At 44.0% G+C, this 17745-nt stretch overlaps 1 protein-coding gene across 6 annotated transcripts in view; it reads left to right on the top strand.

The window, feature by feature from the left end:
* The first annotated feature begins 17024 nt into the window (after positions 1–17024).
* The window catches only part of PRELID2 (PRELI domain containing 2), a 63241-nt gene continuing 62520 nt past the window's right edge, over positions 17025–17745 (top strand). For 3 of the 6 annotated variants that reach the window (XM_047086461.1, XM_047086474.1, XM_047086470.1), the window contains exon 1: positions 17025–17189. In XM_047086461.1, coding sequence (XP_046942417.1) covers positions 17115–17189 — 75 coding nt within the window. In that variant the 5' untranslated portion in view covers positions 17025–17114. The remainder of the gene's footprint in view (positions 17190–17745) is intronic. The other 3 variants (XM_047086493.1, XM_047086482.1, XM_047086491.1) reach the window with 2 other exon arrangements.

Below are 17745 nucleotides of genomic sequence, written 5' to 3'. Positions count from 1 at the left end.
TTGTATATTTTCCAAATTCACAATTTTGTACCACCTGTATTACTGTTTTTTAGACATTTTTGTTTAATCAGCATTAAAATGGCCCCCTTAAAAGAATTAGATTCATATTAAGCAGTAATATCTGTGGCATCATAGGGTTTAATTAACATGTGTTTTTCCAGTATCCATTAAGGTGGATACATAGATGTTGGCATTTAAAGGGACTCAATAAACATCACTTTCCCTCACTCATTTTTAGTACCACCTGAAAGATAAGATAAAAAATCAGGAAAATGGAGCTCAAAACATCATGTTCATTGCTAGTCAAAAGCTGCACTGGTGAATGTTGCTTAGATGCTGCACAATTATGGGCTCCCTAAGAGTGGACCTTAGGTTTGGGCAGACATACCCACCTGCAAGCCTTCCCACCAGTGTAACCCTGTTACCTCACAGCCAAGGACTGCATAGAAGTTGTCTTCCCTGAAGGCAACAGACTCAGAAAGGATGGAGAAGGAAAGACTGAGCTACGACTTAGTTTTTCCTCTAAACTCACCAATAGGGCAGGAGGGAGTAAGGGAACAGAAAGGGGCCAATAACATTAAGGTAATGGAAAGAAATCACAACACCAGGAGAAATAACTATTAGTATACATATTTGTCCATGTAAACGCATCTAAGTACACCTTTGGGGAAATCCTGCTTTAGTGAATAGTGTTATGATAAAAGTGTTTTCCTTAGTCAAGTCAGGAACACTTATCTCTTTCAAATATTTTGATGTGGTAGCTTCCTGTGATCAAGATTCTTAAAATGTCAGTGCTTAAAGAAAAAATGTAAAGGCAGGCTAACTCCCCCTTCCTTTTATGGAGATGAAGAAGTGAAGGTCTGAGAAGGAAAAGGACTTGTTCAATGCCACATCCTACTTAACTGACTTAATCCCAGAAATGGGGTCTAAATCTCAGCGCATTTATTTTTTTATGCTGCCCCTCAGCCTTTGAAACATAAAATCAAAATGAGAAAGCAATGGGTTTAGGCAGAGAAAAAATTTTCCCTATCCTTCTCTAGCTCTAAATTATATTTTCAATCTCTCCATTCTTTTCCATGTTCCATGCCATAGCCATAGTCCAATCAACACTACCCCTGGCCTGGATCACCACAATAACCTCAAAACAAGCCTTTCCCATTTCAAGGGCATATCCTCAATGCAGTGGGTAAAGATGGCCCAAACCAAAGCGCCTAGATGGGGCTTTGCTGCTGTGATTGGCCTCGGGAGGTTATGTGCTCATCCCCATGTAAGTGGCTTATGCTGATTGGCTTAGCTTAGGTCTTGGCCCCACCCAACAGCGAGGGGCAGCAGAAATACCTCCAAAGTACCACCGCAGTGAATGTGGGAAGGGTGTGCAAGTCCAGAAAGGCTCAGACTGTGGTTTTAGAAGAATGTCAACTGATGCTGGGTAAGAAAATAATGAAAGATACCTACTGCTCTTTTCTCTCAGGTCTCATGTTTAATATCACTTCCTCAGAGGGGCTTCCTTTGGCACACAGGCAAACTGAACGAGATACTCCATCTACCTCTCAGCACCCCCTTTACTTTTCTTTCAAGGCAAAATATGTCATTTTCTATTTATTTGCGTGATGACTGGCATTACATCGCTTTCTCCTACCGGAAGGTAAGCTCCTTGAGGTCAGCAAGGATATTTGTTTTGTTGCGTAATGTTTCTTGAGCATCTAGAAAACTGCCTAGTATGTGGTGGGTTCCCCAAAAATTGCTTAGTGAAAGAATTAACAGCAAATACTACACACATTTGGATATTTATTGATTTTATGATAAAAACATGGAGGAGAGTATTAGAGGTTTTGGCTCCAAGATGCATGGGCTGATATGTCTAGGTTAATGAGTAGATACATTTTAGTAAGACAGTGCAGTTAACAGATTGGACTAATGGAATGGGTTATCGAATGCTTCTACAGTAACCTTTAGACTGCAGCAAAATGAAAAAACAAGCTTCCAAGAATCTACAAATCAACATAACATATTTAGGTGTTGTAAACAAAGCAGGCAAATCTATATTTTTCACTCCCTCATCCTGTCTAGAGGATGAAAAACAATCCTGTTTTTTTTTTAACGTTTTATTTATTTTTGAGAGAGAGTGTGAGTGGGGGAGGGGCAGAGAGCGAGGGGGACAGAGGATCAGAAGCGGGCTCTGCCCTGACAGCAGGCAGCCTGATGTGGAGTTTGAGCTCAGGAACCATCAGATCATGTCCTGCGCTGAAGTCAGATGCTCAACGGACTGGACCACCCAGGCACCTGAAACACAATCCTATTATCAACTGACTTAGATAATCCTTATTGGTTGAAACACAGGGACTTTAAAATGGTATTTTTATTTGTCCTTAGTTATTTAACTACAGAGAAGTTTCCTCTTAAACAAGTAAGCTTTTTAATATGTATCTGAGTAAATATGTTGTGTCTCAGCTTCTTCGCCTGTAAACTGTGGATAGTAACAGTACCTGATTATTGTGGTAAGGATGAAATAAGTTCATATATGCAAATGACTCCAAGTAATTATACAAAGAACAGTTACTGGCACAGATTAGGTAACCAAGAAATGTTACCTATTATTATGAAAAGCTTGTGTTAGTACCTATTTCCTTTACTGTTGTATTTGAAGAGAATATTCTTTCCCAGAGAATTTATGTATACATTATCTTATCTGAGTTCCACGAGAGATTCAGCATTTAGTGTTTGTAGGGTGCCAGAGATACAAAGAAATATTAGACCCAGTCCCATCTTTGAGAAATTTACAATCTATGGCTTGAGTATTTTATCCTATAGTGTGAGGTATATCCTATACCTCTTTAGGGGAGCTAAATTCAGACTGTTAGCTTTTTACCAGTTAGGATTCTTTAGGTTACAAGTAACAGAATCCAACTCAAACTGGTTTTGAGCTACAAAGCGAATTTCTTAGCTCAAGTATGGGGCAATGAAAGTAGTGTGGTATTTAGGGGTGATCTGTGGCTCCACAGTGCTCACTGAAGACTCAAATTTTCTCGTCTGTTGGATTCTGTTGGATGATGTCAAACCAGGGTTATCTGCCCATAGGATATTTGCTAACCATGGCTAGGGACATTTCCTTGTTCATATCCAAGAGAGGGGGAGCTAATTAACAGAAGGCCCCAGTAAATCTCTCCTCAGTGTCTCATTAGTCCAGACTGGGCCGTATACCCATTCTATTGCCAATCACTGGCAATGGAGATCACTCCTAGACCAATAATAACTTCTGCACTTGGGGGTGGGATGAAATCTTGAAGGAAAATAGCATTCTATTTTGGAGACAGAAGGGCAGAATGAATGCAGAATAAACAATGAACAATTTCCAGTCGTTTGAAGGGAGAACCATATCTTTTCTTTATGTTCCAATATATTCTGTGCCAGGTGCTAAATACTAGTGGAAATAATGGGTAAATAGACTTGCCAAGGGATTATTTATTCACCTTATGTAATCCTCTAAGGTCCTAGAAATGCTTGTCCCCAGAACTAGCATGACCAATTTTTTTTTCTTGGTTAATTGCCTTCTCTCTTAGCTACATGACCATGAACTCCATCTATTCCCAGGAACGCCAGTGGGCAAGTCTGGATTGGCCCTTTCTTCTGGAGTTCCCTCGTTGATCAATTATAAACTATGATATTCATCATTCATTCCCAGGTCATGGGGCTGCTTTTGGCTGGTTGGTATCATATGTCCTGTTAGATGAGTCAATCCTTTAAGATTTGTGCCCAGAGAAACTGGCATTTAAGCTTCCTCTTTATTCCAGCTCTAAAGTTAGGGAAGCAGCTGTTGATGGACTAACTACTATCTTAGGAGGACTAAGAACGATCTCCCCATCCTTAACAGTTGTTCACTCATTTGTCTCAAGGAGACTCTGAAAGCATTTTTGGAATGGTATTTTATACAGAAGCTGCTGGTTGGCCTGCCTGGTCACCATACATAATACAACGGTAATAACTATAGTAGAAGAACAAGTCTGTTAAGCCTGGTCACATGTAAGGATAATGCTAGGGTGCATGTGACTTTGTTACATCCCTGGAATTAACCTAAAATTTTTTTTTTCTTGATGTTTATTTATTTTTGAGAGAGAGAGACAGACAGAGCATGAGCACAGGAGGGGCAGAGAGAGAGAGGGAGACACAGAATCTGAAGCAGGCTCCAGGCTCTGAGCTGTCAGCACAGAGCCAGATGTGGGGCTCAAATTCACAAACTGCAGGTTCATGACCTGAGCCGAAGTTGGATGCTCAACCAACTGAGCCACCCAGGCACCCCTGGAATTAACTCTTAACTTGTATGATCAGTAACTGTTTTATCTCATCTCTTAGGGGTAGACTTGGGGTGAACAGGTATACACAACCACTGCATAATATCATCCACAATTGTCCTTTAAGCTATTTGGAAGCGAAAGGAAAATCAGGAACCCCTTTATTTACTCTGAGACATCACCTACCATACCACGTAAGAAACACTTTTATTGGAGAGATTAGCTTGCTCAGTGAGCAAAGATGGGAGGCACTTGCTTGATGACTTGGGTTAATCTTGGATGTAACTATTTTCAGAAAAGAATATTCTTTTCCATTAAGGACAGAATTATTCAAAGTTCTTACATGAATCATCTGTTTCAAGGAGTGAGTTCTTCAATATCTATGTTTACCTCTTGGATTTTATTTTCTCATGCTTTCATAAGTCACCAATGCCTCTTTTGGTTGCCTTATTCTTTTTTTTTGGAAACATCACTGCCTTTAATGTGCACACTCTTGTGTGTTCTGACTTCACATTAGTCTAGTTTTCTTCAGCGACTTTGCAGATTAAAAATTTGAGGAGACTTGAGCAGCACTTCCTTGGGATGAGTAATTAACCTCTCCAAGTTTCAGTTCATTCATCTGTAAACTGTAGATAATAGTGATATGCATGCGGTGGTAGTGCTGCCCCCTGTTCCTCTCTTCAGAGTCTTTGCCTCCTACCCCATCCCAAAGCTGTGCTCCTTGCTGGAAAGTGTCCTCCACTGCAAGGGAACTGCCTCACCCAGCAGCCTTACCTCAGTGGGGGCCGCCCAGCGCCAGGGGGTTCTATACTATTGACTGAGGCCTCAGTTGGAACCAGATTTTGGAGCACACTATGTCTTGGCCCAATCCTGCATTCTTCACTTCAGAAGCAACCCCAGTCCTCTTGTATGTAAATTATTGCCTCAAAGTCTCTTTCCAGGGAACCCAATCTAAGACCAATGCCACTTCTTCAGACTGTTCCAAGATTGCATATATAAAGTCCTTTGGGAAGCAGTGTCTTTGGACTGGGGAACGGACTTCATATTTGATAGCTGTCACTATTCTTGGCCGGTACGGCATTGCCTGAGAACATTCTCGTTTCTTTCTGATCTCATCAGATAGTACTTTGAGAAAAATAATGTAGTAACTAGCTCAAGGCAAAGTGACACTGTGTTAAGTTTGTTATATATCCCCCAACTCATTCTTCCTTTGCTCTGGGGCCCTTCAGGGCTGCTTTCTTCACCACACCTTTTCCCAGCTTCCTCTCATTCAAACACAAAATTCAACCAAGTAAATCTGAAGATCTAATTCACTTTATTCAGCAAGTTGTGAATCAAGCAGCATCTCATCTAGCAAGTTAGAGGGGAGTCCTGAGGAGTTGTATAAAATGGAAGGGTGGGGGGGTGGGACCAGGAAGTTAAAGCAAAACTAACTAACCACCTAACTAGTCGTGGTCACTTTCCCTTAGGAGAAGAGCAGCCTCTGGTCTTATGCAAATCCTCTCATCTTCCTTTGGGGAATGGAGAAGGCCCAAGTGCTTATTCCTGGTGCTAATCAGAACATTCCTGACTGACCGGTTAAAATTTACATTTCCCAGGGAAGTTGAAAGGCAATGGGGTTAAGTATTAAGCCCCAGTTTGGTTACTTGGCCTAAATGATGCCATTTTTGGGCTTGTGGTTTTCTCTTTAACACCCTCTACCCATTCCAACCCTCGTGTACCTTATGGTGCACACCTTCTTCTTCCCTCTGAGAAATTTGTGGGAAGGAAGAAGATTTGGTAAACTTACTCACCTTGAGGTGTCATGTGTTACCACTTAGCTGCCTAAGTTATACTTCACCTGACATTCTTTCTGTGTGCCTTTGGTTTTATGATTTTTATTCTCAGAACTGTATTATGATCAGAACTGTCCTTCAGTAATTTCTGGTCTTTCGTCTGGCAAGAGATCAGTCTTTTAAAACTAGTCTTCCCAGACAGGAAATATCTTAAATAGACTCTTTTAAAATGAATGCCATTAATTGCTACTGCTATGACAAAGAAAATTTACCCTTTTGTACTAACATTGTAAGGTGAATTGGCCTTAAAGGATGCAATTTTGCCAAACAAACAAAATGAATAAAATTCTTATTGGATTTCTAAACAAGATGAAAAGGATGAAAACAGAGAATTGAAAATATAAATGTGTTACGCAGCTCACCTTTCAAAGTCTCAGAAGCTGGGTGGATTTGGAGATGGAAAACAACCTGACAATAAAGGGTTCGTTTTTCTTTTCTTTTTTTCTTCTGGCATATGAACTCATAACGGCTAAATTTGTCTTCCACATCAGATTAGTCAGGAGTCTCCATTAAAAGTGACAGAAACCTCAACTCACATGAAGGTAAGCACAAAAGGAGATTGACCGGAAGGATCCTAGAGAAGCTGAGAAAATTCAAGAAGGAGCTTCAGGAAACAGGGCAGCTGGTGGTGCTCAGGCCAGAACTGGAGATCGGGCACCCCCAGACTTAGCCTTCATCTTTCATTTCAGCCTGTTTGTGCCTGGTGATGTGGGGTCAAGTAGATGACTCCCAGTACCTGTGAATAGGACCTCATTTGGAAAGAGGATTTTAGCAGATGATCAAGCTGAGATAATATGTTAGTTCTGTAGGGCTGCCATAACAAAGTACCCCAGACTGGGTGACTTACACTTCCACAATTTATTTTCAAAATGTTTTGATGGCTCATCGTCTAGGATCAGGGTGTTGACAGGCTTCAAATGGCCCTTCAAAATGGTCCTCTCTTTTTACCCAGTAACTACCCTCCTAGGACTCTATTTTTAAAAAGCAATAAAACATGCTGATACAAATTTACATAGAAGGATTTTCGTGACATCAGTAGTTATAAAAAATAATATAAAAAACATAATTTAAAATGACGGTTCATTCATATAATATGTGATTATATAATCATATAATATGATTAATATCATTAAAATCACATTTTTGAAGGTAATGTTCTCCATTTGTTAGAGAACATGAAAGAGGGATACAAAATCATATATATTAGTTCTCCCAATGTTAACAAAAAGCGGGGAAGTGTGTTTCTTCTGAGGCCTCTCTCCTTGGCTGACAGATGGGGGTGTCTTTTCCCTCTGTCTTCACATGGTCTTCCCTCTGTTCAGGTCTATGTCTTGATCTCCTCTTGTTTTAATAAGGACCCTCATCATAATGGATTAGGGCCCACCTGTATATCCTCATTTTACCTTAACTATCTATTTAAAGGCCTTATCTCCAAATACAGTCCCATTGTGAGCTACTGGGCCTAGGGCTTAACATATCAATTTTGAGAGGAGCATATTTCAACTCTTAACAGATGAGGTCATTAGGGTGGGTCTTAATCCAATGATTGGTATCCTTATAAAAAATGGAAATCTGGACACAGGGACAGACAAGCATAGAGTGCAGATGATGTGAAGCCATAGGCAGCACACTGTCCACACGTAAAGGGATGCTGGGGGCTCTCAGGAGCCAGACAAGAGGCTTAAACAGATTGTCTCCCTCAGCCCTCAGAAGGAACTGACTCTGCCAACGCTTTGATTTCAGACTTGCAGCCTCCAGAGCTGGGAGACAGTACACCTCTGTGTAAGCCTCCCAGTTCATGGTACTTTGTTTTCAGTCCTGGGAAATGAATACATCTGGCTTAATTTCCTTTTATAGTCAGGCGGGCTTTCTCCATGGGGGTGTGCGGTATAGCACTGACACATCATCCTTGGTCCCTCTCTCACATCCCACTTCTGGTCTTTCGGCACACTTTGCATCTGTACCTTCACAAAGGATCCAGAATCTGAAAACTCCCTCAGTACCTCCATGATCAGTCATCACCGCTTGTACACATTACAACGATGGCCTCCTAACTTTCTTTCTCCCGCTTGCCTCCCCAAGGTCACTGCTTCATAATTACTAGCCAGAATGCTTCTGTGAAAACAGAGTTCTGTTCACGTCACTGCCCAGTTCAAAGTTCTCAATGTCTCATGCAGAGAAAGAGCTAACATCTTCACAATGGCTTACAAGACTCTGTGTGACCTTGTTGCTGATCCTTGTTGCTCTTCTGACCCTATCTTTCAGGACTCTGCTCCAGCCACACTGGCCTCTTCCCAGTTCTCCAGCACACCAGGCGAAGGACTGCTATCTCAGGGCCTGTTAACTGGCCAGTCCGCTGCCTGGAATGACTGTCCCCCAAATAAGAGCATGACTTGCTCCCTCTCTTCTTTCAACTCTTCTACTTAAAAGTCAGTTTGCCAGGGAGTTCTACCCCGCTGCCCCACCTCCACTTATCATCCTTCTTCTATACCTTATTTTTTCTCTTTGGTACCCATATTTACCTGTTTAATACTAGATATTTTACATATTTCTCTCTCTCGCATTGGAATGTGATAGACCTTCTAAGTGTTCGGTAACATGTAGGATGCTGTGATGACCTAGTAGCTCCTTGCCCTGAAATATTTCCTCTCTGTCTGATTAAAGTTTATCAACTTTTTTTTAAAGTTTATTTTATTTAGTTATTTTGAGGTGGGGGGGCAGAGAGAGAGAGAGAGAGAGAGAGAGAGAGAGAGAGAATAATAAGCAGGCTCTGTGCTCTCAGTGAAGAGCCTGACCTGGGGCTCAAACCCATGAATGGTGACATCATGACCTGAGCTGAAAACAAGAGTCGGATGCTCAACCAACTGAGCCACCCAGGTGCCCCTAAAGTTCTTGAACTTCTTGAAACTGTCTGATCACAGTCATCTTGAAGTGAGGGAAGAGAAGTCTGGCTCAGTGATGCCAGTGATTACTTTACCCTGACACGATGAACTTGTTCTGAGATTTTTGCCTTGTTCTCCATGCAAATTCCCGCTTTGTACCCTGGTTCTGGTAACTGATTCTGTTGCCTGTCCTGAGTCTCTAGTTCACATATGAAATCTCAGGGAAGTAAAAGGGAATTTAGAAATAATCTTGGTCCTCTTGGTCACTTTGTTGAGGTGCAGCTACAGGAAGGAACTTGCTCAAGATCATATTCTCTGTTAAGTATTCATGAGTTTATTGAACATATACTATGTGCTAGATATTTTGCTAGGCACTTGTCAGATAATAGAAAATATTAGTGTCTGCTTCCCCTCCCCCTCCACCCACTCCTTGCTCTCCCCTCCACTCTTTTCCTGTCACAGAGTGCCTAAAATCCCTTGTAATGTCCTAGATGGTAAAAGTACTAGGAGCATCTTTTGTTCTAATAATTGTTTAAAACATTTTTTATTATATATTATATATTTTTTAATAACAATTTTTTTCATGTTTATTTATTTTTGAGAGAGAGAAAGACAGAGTATGAGCAGGGGAGTGGCAGAGAGAGACACACACACAGAATCAAAGTAGGCTCCAGGCTCTGTGCTGTCAGCACAGAGCTCGATGCAGGGCTTGAATTCATGAACTGAGAGATCGTGACCTGAGCCGAAGTTGGACGCTTAACTGACTGAGCCACCCAGGTGCCCCAACTAATACTTGGTTTTTGACCCTGGTTCCTGACACCAAGCTTCTAACCTTTTGAAATTTTCTGGGTGGTAGGAGTGTCTTTTGTTCTAGTGAAGTGACCTTGGGTGTGCTCCTGGATGGGGTTGGTCACCAGAAAGACCAAGCCATGATTAGAAGCTCAGAATATCCAGCCCCATACCCCGTTCTCCAGAGAGGGGAGAGGATCAGGAGTTAATGATCAGTCATGCCTACATGATGCCCCCACAAAATTCCCAAAAGTATGGGTTTTGGAGAGTTTCTGGGTTGGCGAACACATGGAGGTACTGGAGGGTGGTACATCTACAAGCTCTGTGTTCCTTCCCACCTACCTTGTCCTATGCATCTCTCCCACCTGCGTGCTCATCTGTGTCCTTTATCATATACTCTTATAATAAACTGGTCAACAGCTGGTGAACTGTTTCCCTGACTCCTGTGAACTGTTCTAGGAGTACATCAAACTGACAAAGAGGTCATGGGAACCTGTGACTTACAGCCCATCGGTCAGAAGCAAAGGTAACAACCTGAACTTGTTATTGGCACCTGAAGTGGTAATGGGGGGCAGGCAGTCTTGTAGGATGGAGCCCTTAACCTGTGGGATCTGGCACTGTCTCCAGATAGATAGTATCAGAATTGAGTTCAGTTGGACAAACCCCCAGCTGGTGTCACAGAATTGCATGGTGTGGGGGAACCCTACATGCCACATGTCAGTAGCGTTGTGAGTGTGGTAGTAGTATGAGAATAAAGGAGGCACACAGGAGGAGGACAGAGGTTTTCCGCCTCAGCACTAGATAGGGAAGAGTGAATAACACACAGTTCCTGAGAAAAGCAAAGAGGGGACAGGGTGAGGAGAGAGGGTCAGGGCTGAAGCGTCTGTCCACTTAAAACTTCACGTCATTTGTAAAGAGCCAGTCATCCACCCCTTCCCTCAAAGTGTGGTGTGTGTCCACCAGGTTCAAACCTCTGTGCCTTGCCTTGAAGATACAAACGTGAGTTTGGTATCTCAAAGACCAAAGGAGGAACTTGGGAGGTTTGCAAATTTCCAAACTCCAGTCTCTGACTAGGTAAAAGCCACCCAATTTCAAAGGAATGGGAATTCGTTTTATAGTTCCTTCTCTCTTCCTTGGGGACATAGCAAGTGACGCTGTCATTGTGCAAACTGGCTGGGACTCTGAGGCACGAGATTACATGGCAGTAGCCTCCCTTGTCAAGCGTGGCCTGCGTTTCCACGTTCAGAACACCCTGATGTCCTTGGAGTGGGCAGGTGGCCTTTGTTCTTGCACAAGTCACTCAGACAACCAGCCCAGTTAAAGCCAACAGGTGCTCAGTCCTTTAATCTTTCAGGACACAGGCTTGGCCTTTTGTGATCAGCTAATCAGGAGTTGGCAAGCAACTGCCCAAGGATACCTTCTGGAAGAAAGCAGCTGTCAGAGTGGAGTCGGAGGCTAGTTGGAATGGGTGCGTGGCCCAGCCTGTCAGGAGGCTTCTGTTTCACACCCAGTCTGGCGGTAGAGGCAGGTAAGGGTTACCATAAACTCCACAAATTATCTCTCTATTGTGGGCCTCGGTAGTCCCCCAGGGCGACTGGTATTTGTTTTTTCTATAAGAAGGTGTTGGTGATATAGTAGCGTTGCTTTCTACATAACATTCAATAGTTTTTTTTTTTAATATTTTCTGGGGTGCCTGGGTGGCTCAGTTGGTTGAACGTCCAACTTTGGCTCAGGTCATGATCTCGCGGTTTGTGGGTTCGAGCCCCACGTCAGGCTCTGTGCTGGCGGCTCAGAGCCTGGAGCCTGTTTCGGATTCTGTGTCTCCTTCTCTCTCTGCCCCTCCCCCACTCACACTCTGTCTCTCTCTCCTTCAAAAGTAAATAAACATTAAATAAAGAAATTAAAATATATATATATATATATTTAAAGATTATTTATCTTGAGAGAGCACGCATACAAACTTGAGCATGAGTGGGGGAGGGGCAGAGGGCGAGCAAGAGAGAATCCCAAGCAGGCTCCACCCTCAGCATGGAGCCTGACACGGGGGCTCAGTCTCGAGAACTGTGAGATCATAACCTGAGCTGAAATCAAGAGTCGGATGCTTAACCGATGAAGCCACCCAGGTACCGCCATACATTCAACTTTTAAGGGCTTTGACATCTAACCCTCCACCCCACACCTGATAAGTAATTCAAGGAGACATTACTCTGAGGTTTAGTAAGGTGGGGGATTAAGAATTGACTAGTGAATTTAGCAATTTTGCCATTGGTGACCTTGCCAACAGTAGTTTCAGTGAATTGGAAAGGTCCCACATTGATTGGAATGGGTTCAAGAGATTATAGGCAACTCTTCTAAAGAGCAAAAACAGACCAGAGAATTGGGATAGATCAGGAGGATGGTATGGGGTTAAGAGTGGATTTTTTTAAAAATGGAAGAAATCACAATGTATGTATGTGTGCTGGTTGGAATGATCCAGTAGAGGCAAAAGTGATGATGTGAGAAAGAGGCGGGGGGGGGTGGCGGGTATGGCTAGAGAGATGTCCTTGAACAAGAAAGAGGGCGGGAACTTTTTTTTTTTCAATATATGAAATTTATTGTCAAATTGGTTTCCATACAACACCCAGTGCTCATCCCAAAAGGTGCCCTCCTCACTACCCATCACCCACCCTCCCCTCCCTCCCACCCCCCATCAACCCTCAGTTTGTTCTCAGTTTTTAAGAGTCTCTTATGCTTTGGCTCTCTCCCACTCTAACCTCTTTTTTTTTTTTTCCTTCCCCTCCCCCATGGGTTTCTGTTAAGTTTCTCAAGATCCACATAAGAGTGAAACCATGTGGTATCTGTCTTTCTCTGTATGGCTTATTTCACTTAGCATCACACTCTCCACTTCCATCCACGTTGCTACAAAGGGCCATATTTCATTCTTTCTCATGGCCATGTAGTACTCCATTGTGTATATAAACCACAATTTCTTTATCCATTCATCAGTTGATGGACATTTAGGCTCTTTCCATAATTTGGCTATTGTTGAGAGTGCTGCTATAAACATTGGGGTACAAGTGCCCCTATGCATCAGTACTCCTGTATCCCTTGGGTAAATTCCTAGCAGTGCTATTGCTGGGTCATAGGGTAGGTCTATTTTTAATTTTCTGAGGAACCTCCACACTGCTTTCCAGAGTGGCTGCACCAATTTGCATTCCCACCAACAGTGCAAGAGGGTTCCGAGGGCGGGAACTTTTTAGTGATGCGGTACAGCTGTGTAGGTCAAGTTTTCCTTGACCCTCTCAGGGTCCCTGGCTGAGTCTGAAAACCTGACACAGACAGATTAGCAGAAGAAAAGCATACACATTGATTTACTGTAAGTTTTATGGGACATGGACACCTTCATACAGAAATGAAGACCTGTAGAAATGGTTATACCTGAGGGTTTTGCACAAGGTTTGATGAAGGGGGAGCAGGACTGTAGAAATATCATAGGACAAAGGGTATAAAGTAAGTGTAGTCACTGTGGGGAAACTTGGCAAGGCCTGTTTGTGTGCATTCTTCTGGGTAGCACTCCCGTCCTGGAGAGAAGGATGCTACTTTCCTTCTGGTATACAAAGGACATTTCTCACAAGAGGATCTTATGATGTGCTTCGGGAGAGAAGGCGAGAGGAATGTCAGAGAACTTCCTGCTCCTGCCATTTCCCCAAACTCCTTCAGCTTAAGATACTCAATATGCCACACTGCCGTATTTTGGGCTACTGTGCTCTGAATCCTACTAGCTGGATCTTAAGCACAGATATTATTAAATATTAAATTATATAAATTTACAATTAAATGAACTATATTTAAAAAGGTAATAGGTATTCCAAACCCAGCCCTTCCGAATTGCATTACAGTCACCATTAACTTTATTTATTTATTTATTTATTTATTTATTTATTTATTTAAATGTTTATTTATTTTGAGAGAGAGAGAGAGAGAGAGAGAGAGAGAGAGAACATGAGGGCGGGGCCAGAGAGAGAGAGGGAGAGAGAGGATCTTAAGCAGGCTACACAACCAGCATGGAGCCCAACGGGGCTCAATCCCATGACCCTGGGATCATGACTTGAGCTGAAATCAAGTCGGTTGCTTAACTGTCTGAACCACCTAGGGGCCCCTCACCATGATCTTTAAAGAAGGATTTTTTTGAGTATAGTTGACACAGTGTTACATTAGTGTCATGTGTACAACATAGTGATTTAACTTCTCTATACCTTATGCTATGCTCATCACAAGTGTAGCTATCATTTGCCACCATACATTATTGTTACAATATCATTGACTATATTCCCTGTGCTGTACCTTTTATTACCGTGACTTACTCATTCCTTAACTGGAAGTCTATATCTCCCATTCCCCTTCACCCATTTTGCCCATCCCACCCCACCAGCCCCCCCTTTGCTCTGGCAACCATCAATTGGTTCTTTGTATTTATAGGTCTGATTCTGCTTTTTTAATTTGTTTATTAATTTTTGTTTAGATTCCACAATGAGTGAAATTATATAATTGTCTTTCTCAGTCTGACTTATTTCACTTAACATAATACTCTGTAGGTCCATCCATGTTGTCTCAAATGCCACAATCTCATTTTTTTTTTTATGGCTGCATGATATCCCTGTGTGTGTGTGTGTGTGTGTGTGTGTGTGTGTGTGTACACAGCACATCTTCCTTATCCATTTGTCTATTGATGCACGCTTAGGTTGCCTCCTTATATTGGCCATTATAAATAATGCTGCAATAAACATAGGGTGCATATATCTTTCTGAGTTAGTGTTTTCATTTTGTTTGAGTAAATACCCAATAGTGGAATTATTGGATCATTTGGTATTTCTTTTTAACGTATGTTTATTTGTTTATTTATTTGAGAGAGAGAGAAAGACAGAGGGTGAGCAAGGGGAGGGGCAGAGAGAGAGAGGGAGACAGAATTCAAAGCAGGCTCCAGGCTCTGAGCTGACAGCACAGAGCCCATTGTGGTGCTCCAACTCACAAACTGTGAGATCGTGACCTGAGCTGAAGTCAGATGCTCAACAGACTGAGCCACCCAGGCCCCCCAATATGGTATTTCTATTTTTAATTTTTTGAGGAACCTCCACACTGCTTTCCACAGCAGTTGCACCCATTCCCATTCCCACCAACAGTGTATGTACCATGCTGTTTTGATTACTATAGCTTTGTAGTAGATCTCGAAATCTGGAATTGTGATACCTCCAAGGCTTGTTCTTATTTATCACGTTTGCATTGGCTCCATTAACTATGTTCTTGCAGTTATGTCTACTACATGTGGATTGTGGAAATGCCACACAGTAGTGCCTTCCTGCACTTGTCTTCCTAACCCCATGTTTTGTGACATCACATTGCTAGTTTGAAGCTGGCCGTGGTGGGAGTATTTACACAGCAGAAACTGCAATTGTTAGCAGTCATGGCCTTCTCTGGGTTGTTTTTTAATGTTTATTTATTTTTTGAAAGAGAGAGAGAAAGAGAGAGAGAGAGAGGGAGAGAGAGAGAGAAAGAGTGATTGGGGGAGAGGCAGAGAGAGTGAGTGAGTCACAGAATCCAAAACAGGCTCCAGGCTCTGAGGTGTCAGCACAGAGTCCAATGCAGGGCAAGACAACAAGATCACGACCTGAGACGACTGACGACTGAGCCACCCAGGGGTCCCTGGTGGGTTTTTTTTTTGTTTTTTTGTTTTTTAAAGGAGAGGTGTTGGTTAACCATTTGCTAGCCCACTGCTGGATTCAGTGGTCAAGTGGAGAAACTGGCCCTAAACTAAGTGCTGGCAGTTCACACACAAGAATAGGAGAGACAGGTGCCTGGATGGGCCCAGTCAGTTAAGAGTTGGACTCCTGATCTCAGCTCAGGTCTTTTTTTTTTTGTTTTTTTTTGTCAGCTCAGGTCTTGATCTCAGGGTCATGAGTTCAAGCCCTGTGTTTTTGCTGGGAGTGGAGCCTACTTAAAACAAAACGAAACAAAACAAAAAGTAGGAGAGAAGGCAGGGCATTTGGACAGGTGGGTAGATAGATGTGGTAGAGGCAGGTTTCCTATTTACTAAGTGAAAAAGGAAGCAAGGTAGTCGCCTGAGAATAAGGTTGGGAAGTGTTGGGGGTTTGAGGTGAGAAGACTGTGGGACAGTTAGTGGATTAGAGAAATGGAGGTTTTTTGTTTTTTGTTTTTTTGTCCAGCACCATTAAAAGGCCCCTGGAGGTTAGTGGTTATGAACTTAAAAGGAGGCCTGTTATATTGGGTGTAGATTTGCCTCCAGTCTCTTGCAGGGGTGGGAGTGAAGCTGTGAGTAATGGAGAGCTGGATTTACCCAAGTGTAAGATTTGTAACACCAGTATGACTGTGCGTGTCGGTGGCCAGCGAGATTATGAATTTATAAATGTCAGAGTCACCACCTCAGAGACCTTCCTCATTCATGCTAGCTAACATCGGGCCCCAGTCCCATAACCTTAATCCCTTATCCTGTCTGTTTTCCTATTTTGTTCATTGGGTGTTACATAGCCGGGCTCACTCATCCCACCTGACAGCAGGGACCATGCCTGCCACAGTGCTTGGCGCGGAGTAGCTTTCCAGGAATATGTTGACTAACTGATTGAGTAAGTGGATTCACTTGCTCGTTCTTGCAAAATCTGTACAGGTCAGTGAAAAGCGGTCATATTCTTTTCGTGCGTCTTTGTAGCAACAAAGGCTTCATGGTGTTTCAACTTTAAGGAGCATAGGAATTTCCTTACAGCGCCGGACGTGCCAAGCCACCGTTATTTCCCGAACACTCCCTGGGGATACGGGCAATTTTTACCGAATTTGAGACCCAATTTACAGCTTTTGAGGCGGCTGCCGGGATCGTGTGAGTCACGCAGTCGCTGACCTTTGTCACACCAGACTCAGCAACACGGAGGGGGGTTAGATTACAAGCCAATCTCAGAGGGCGGGTGGTTGTTTCCGTATTTATGATCCTTTTCTTAGGGCTGCTGAGTGCGAGGCTCAGGGGCGGGACGGCACCAGAGCTCAGGGCCAGGCCGCGGGGCGCGGAGCGGTGGGGTCACGGGCCCTGCAGGCAGGGCGGGCCGCTTCAGGTGCGCGCGGGCCCCAAGCCGCCGCAACTGCGCCCCCCTCCCCCCGCCGCCCACAAACCGCGGGGCGGAAGGGGGCGGGGCGCGACCGCCTGTCCGTTTCTCCGGGGGGGACAATAAAGTTTCGAAAGTTTGAAAAGGCAGGAAAAAAAAAAAACCCTCGCCCCTTCGGCGGGGCGGGTGTGGACGCCTGCGGCCCGGGGTGAGCCCGGCGCCCGGCGCGCGGGGATGGGGGTCACGGTGGACGTGCGCCAGGTGTACAAGTACCCCTTCGAGCAGGTGGTCGCCAGCTTCCTCCGAAAGGTACCCGCCCACTCCGGCCCGGACGCGCGGCACCCGGGAGCCCTGGCCCAGCCGTCCGCGCTCGGGGCGCCCGGCCCTGTCCGGGCCCCCGCCCCGACCCCCCGCGGGAGTCCCCCCCCACCCCTCCCCTTCTTGCACTCCAGCTGCGGGGTTCGCTTCGGGATATGCAGGGCGGGGGTGGGAGTGGATTTCCTCGAGGGCTCCCCTTCGTGGTGCGCGGCGCCACGTTCACACCCTGTCCCGGAGTGGCAGGGAACGCAAGTTCTGGAGCCTGCTTGAGGCTGCACAGGACTTGTGGATCTTTCTAGTACCTCATGGACCCCTTAAAGCTAGTGGGGACCGTGGAAGCCATCACCCTAGGTTTCCCAGCATTGTGGCTCTATCATCACAATGGAGGTCGCTGTGGGACTTGGGGCAGATTGCTTACCCTCTCTGTGCCTTGGTTTTGTGATCTGTGAAATGGGGACATAATAGTACTAAGTGAAAGGGTTAGTTGCGAGGACTCAAGTGAGATAATTCATGGAAAGTCACTGATGGCCTCTAAAGTGTTGTAGTT

Source organism: Lynx rufus, unplaced genomic scaffold, assembly GCF_022079265.1.
Source record: "Lynx rufus isolate CCGP_SWC_20201006 ecotype Redwood Valley unplaced genomic scaffold, mLynRuf1.p SCAF_1, whole genome shotgun sequence".
NCBI lineage: Eukaryota > Metazoa > Chordata > Mammalia > Carnivora > Felidae > Lynx > Lynx rufus.
This window is presented reverse-complemented; position numbering and strand designations above follow the sequence as displayed.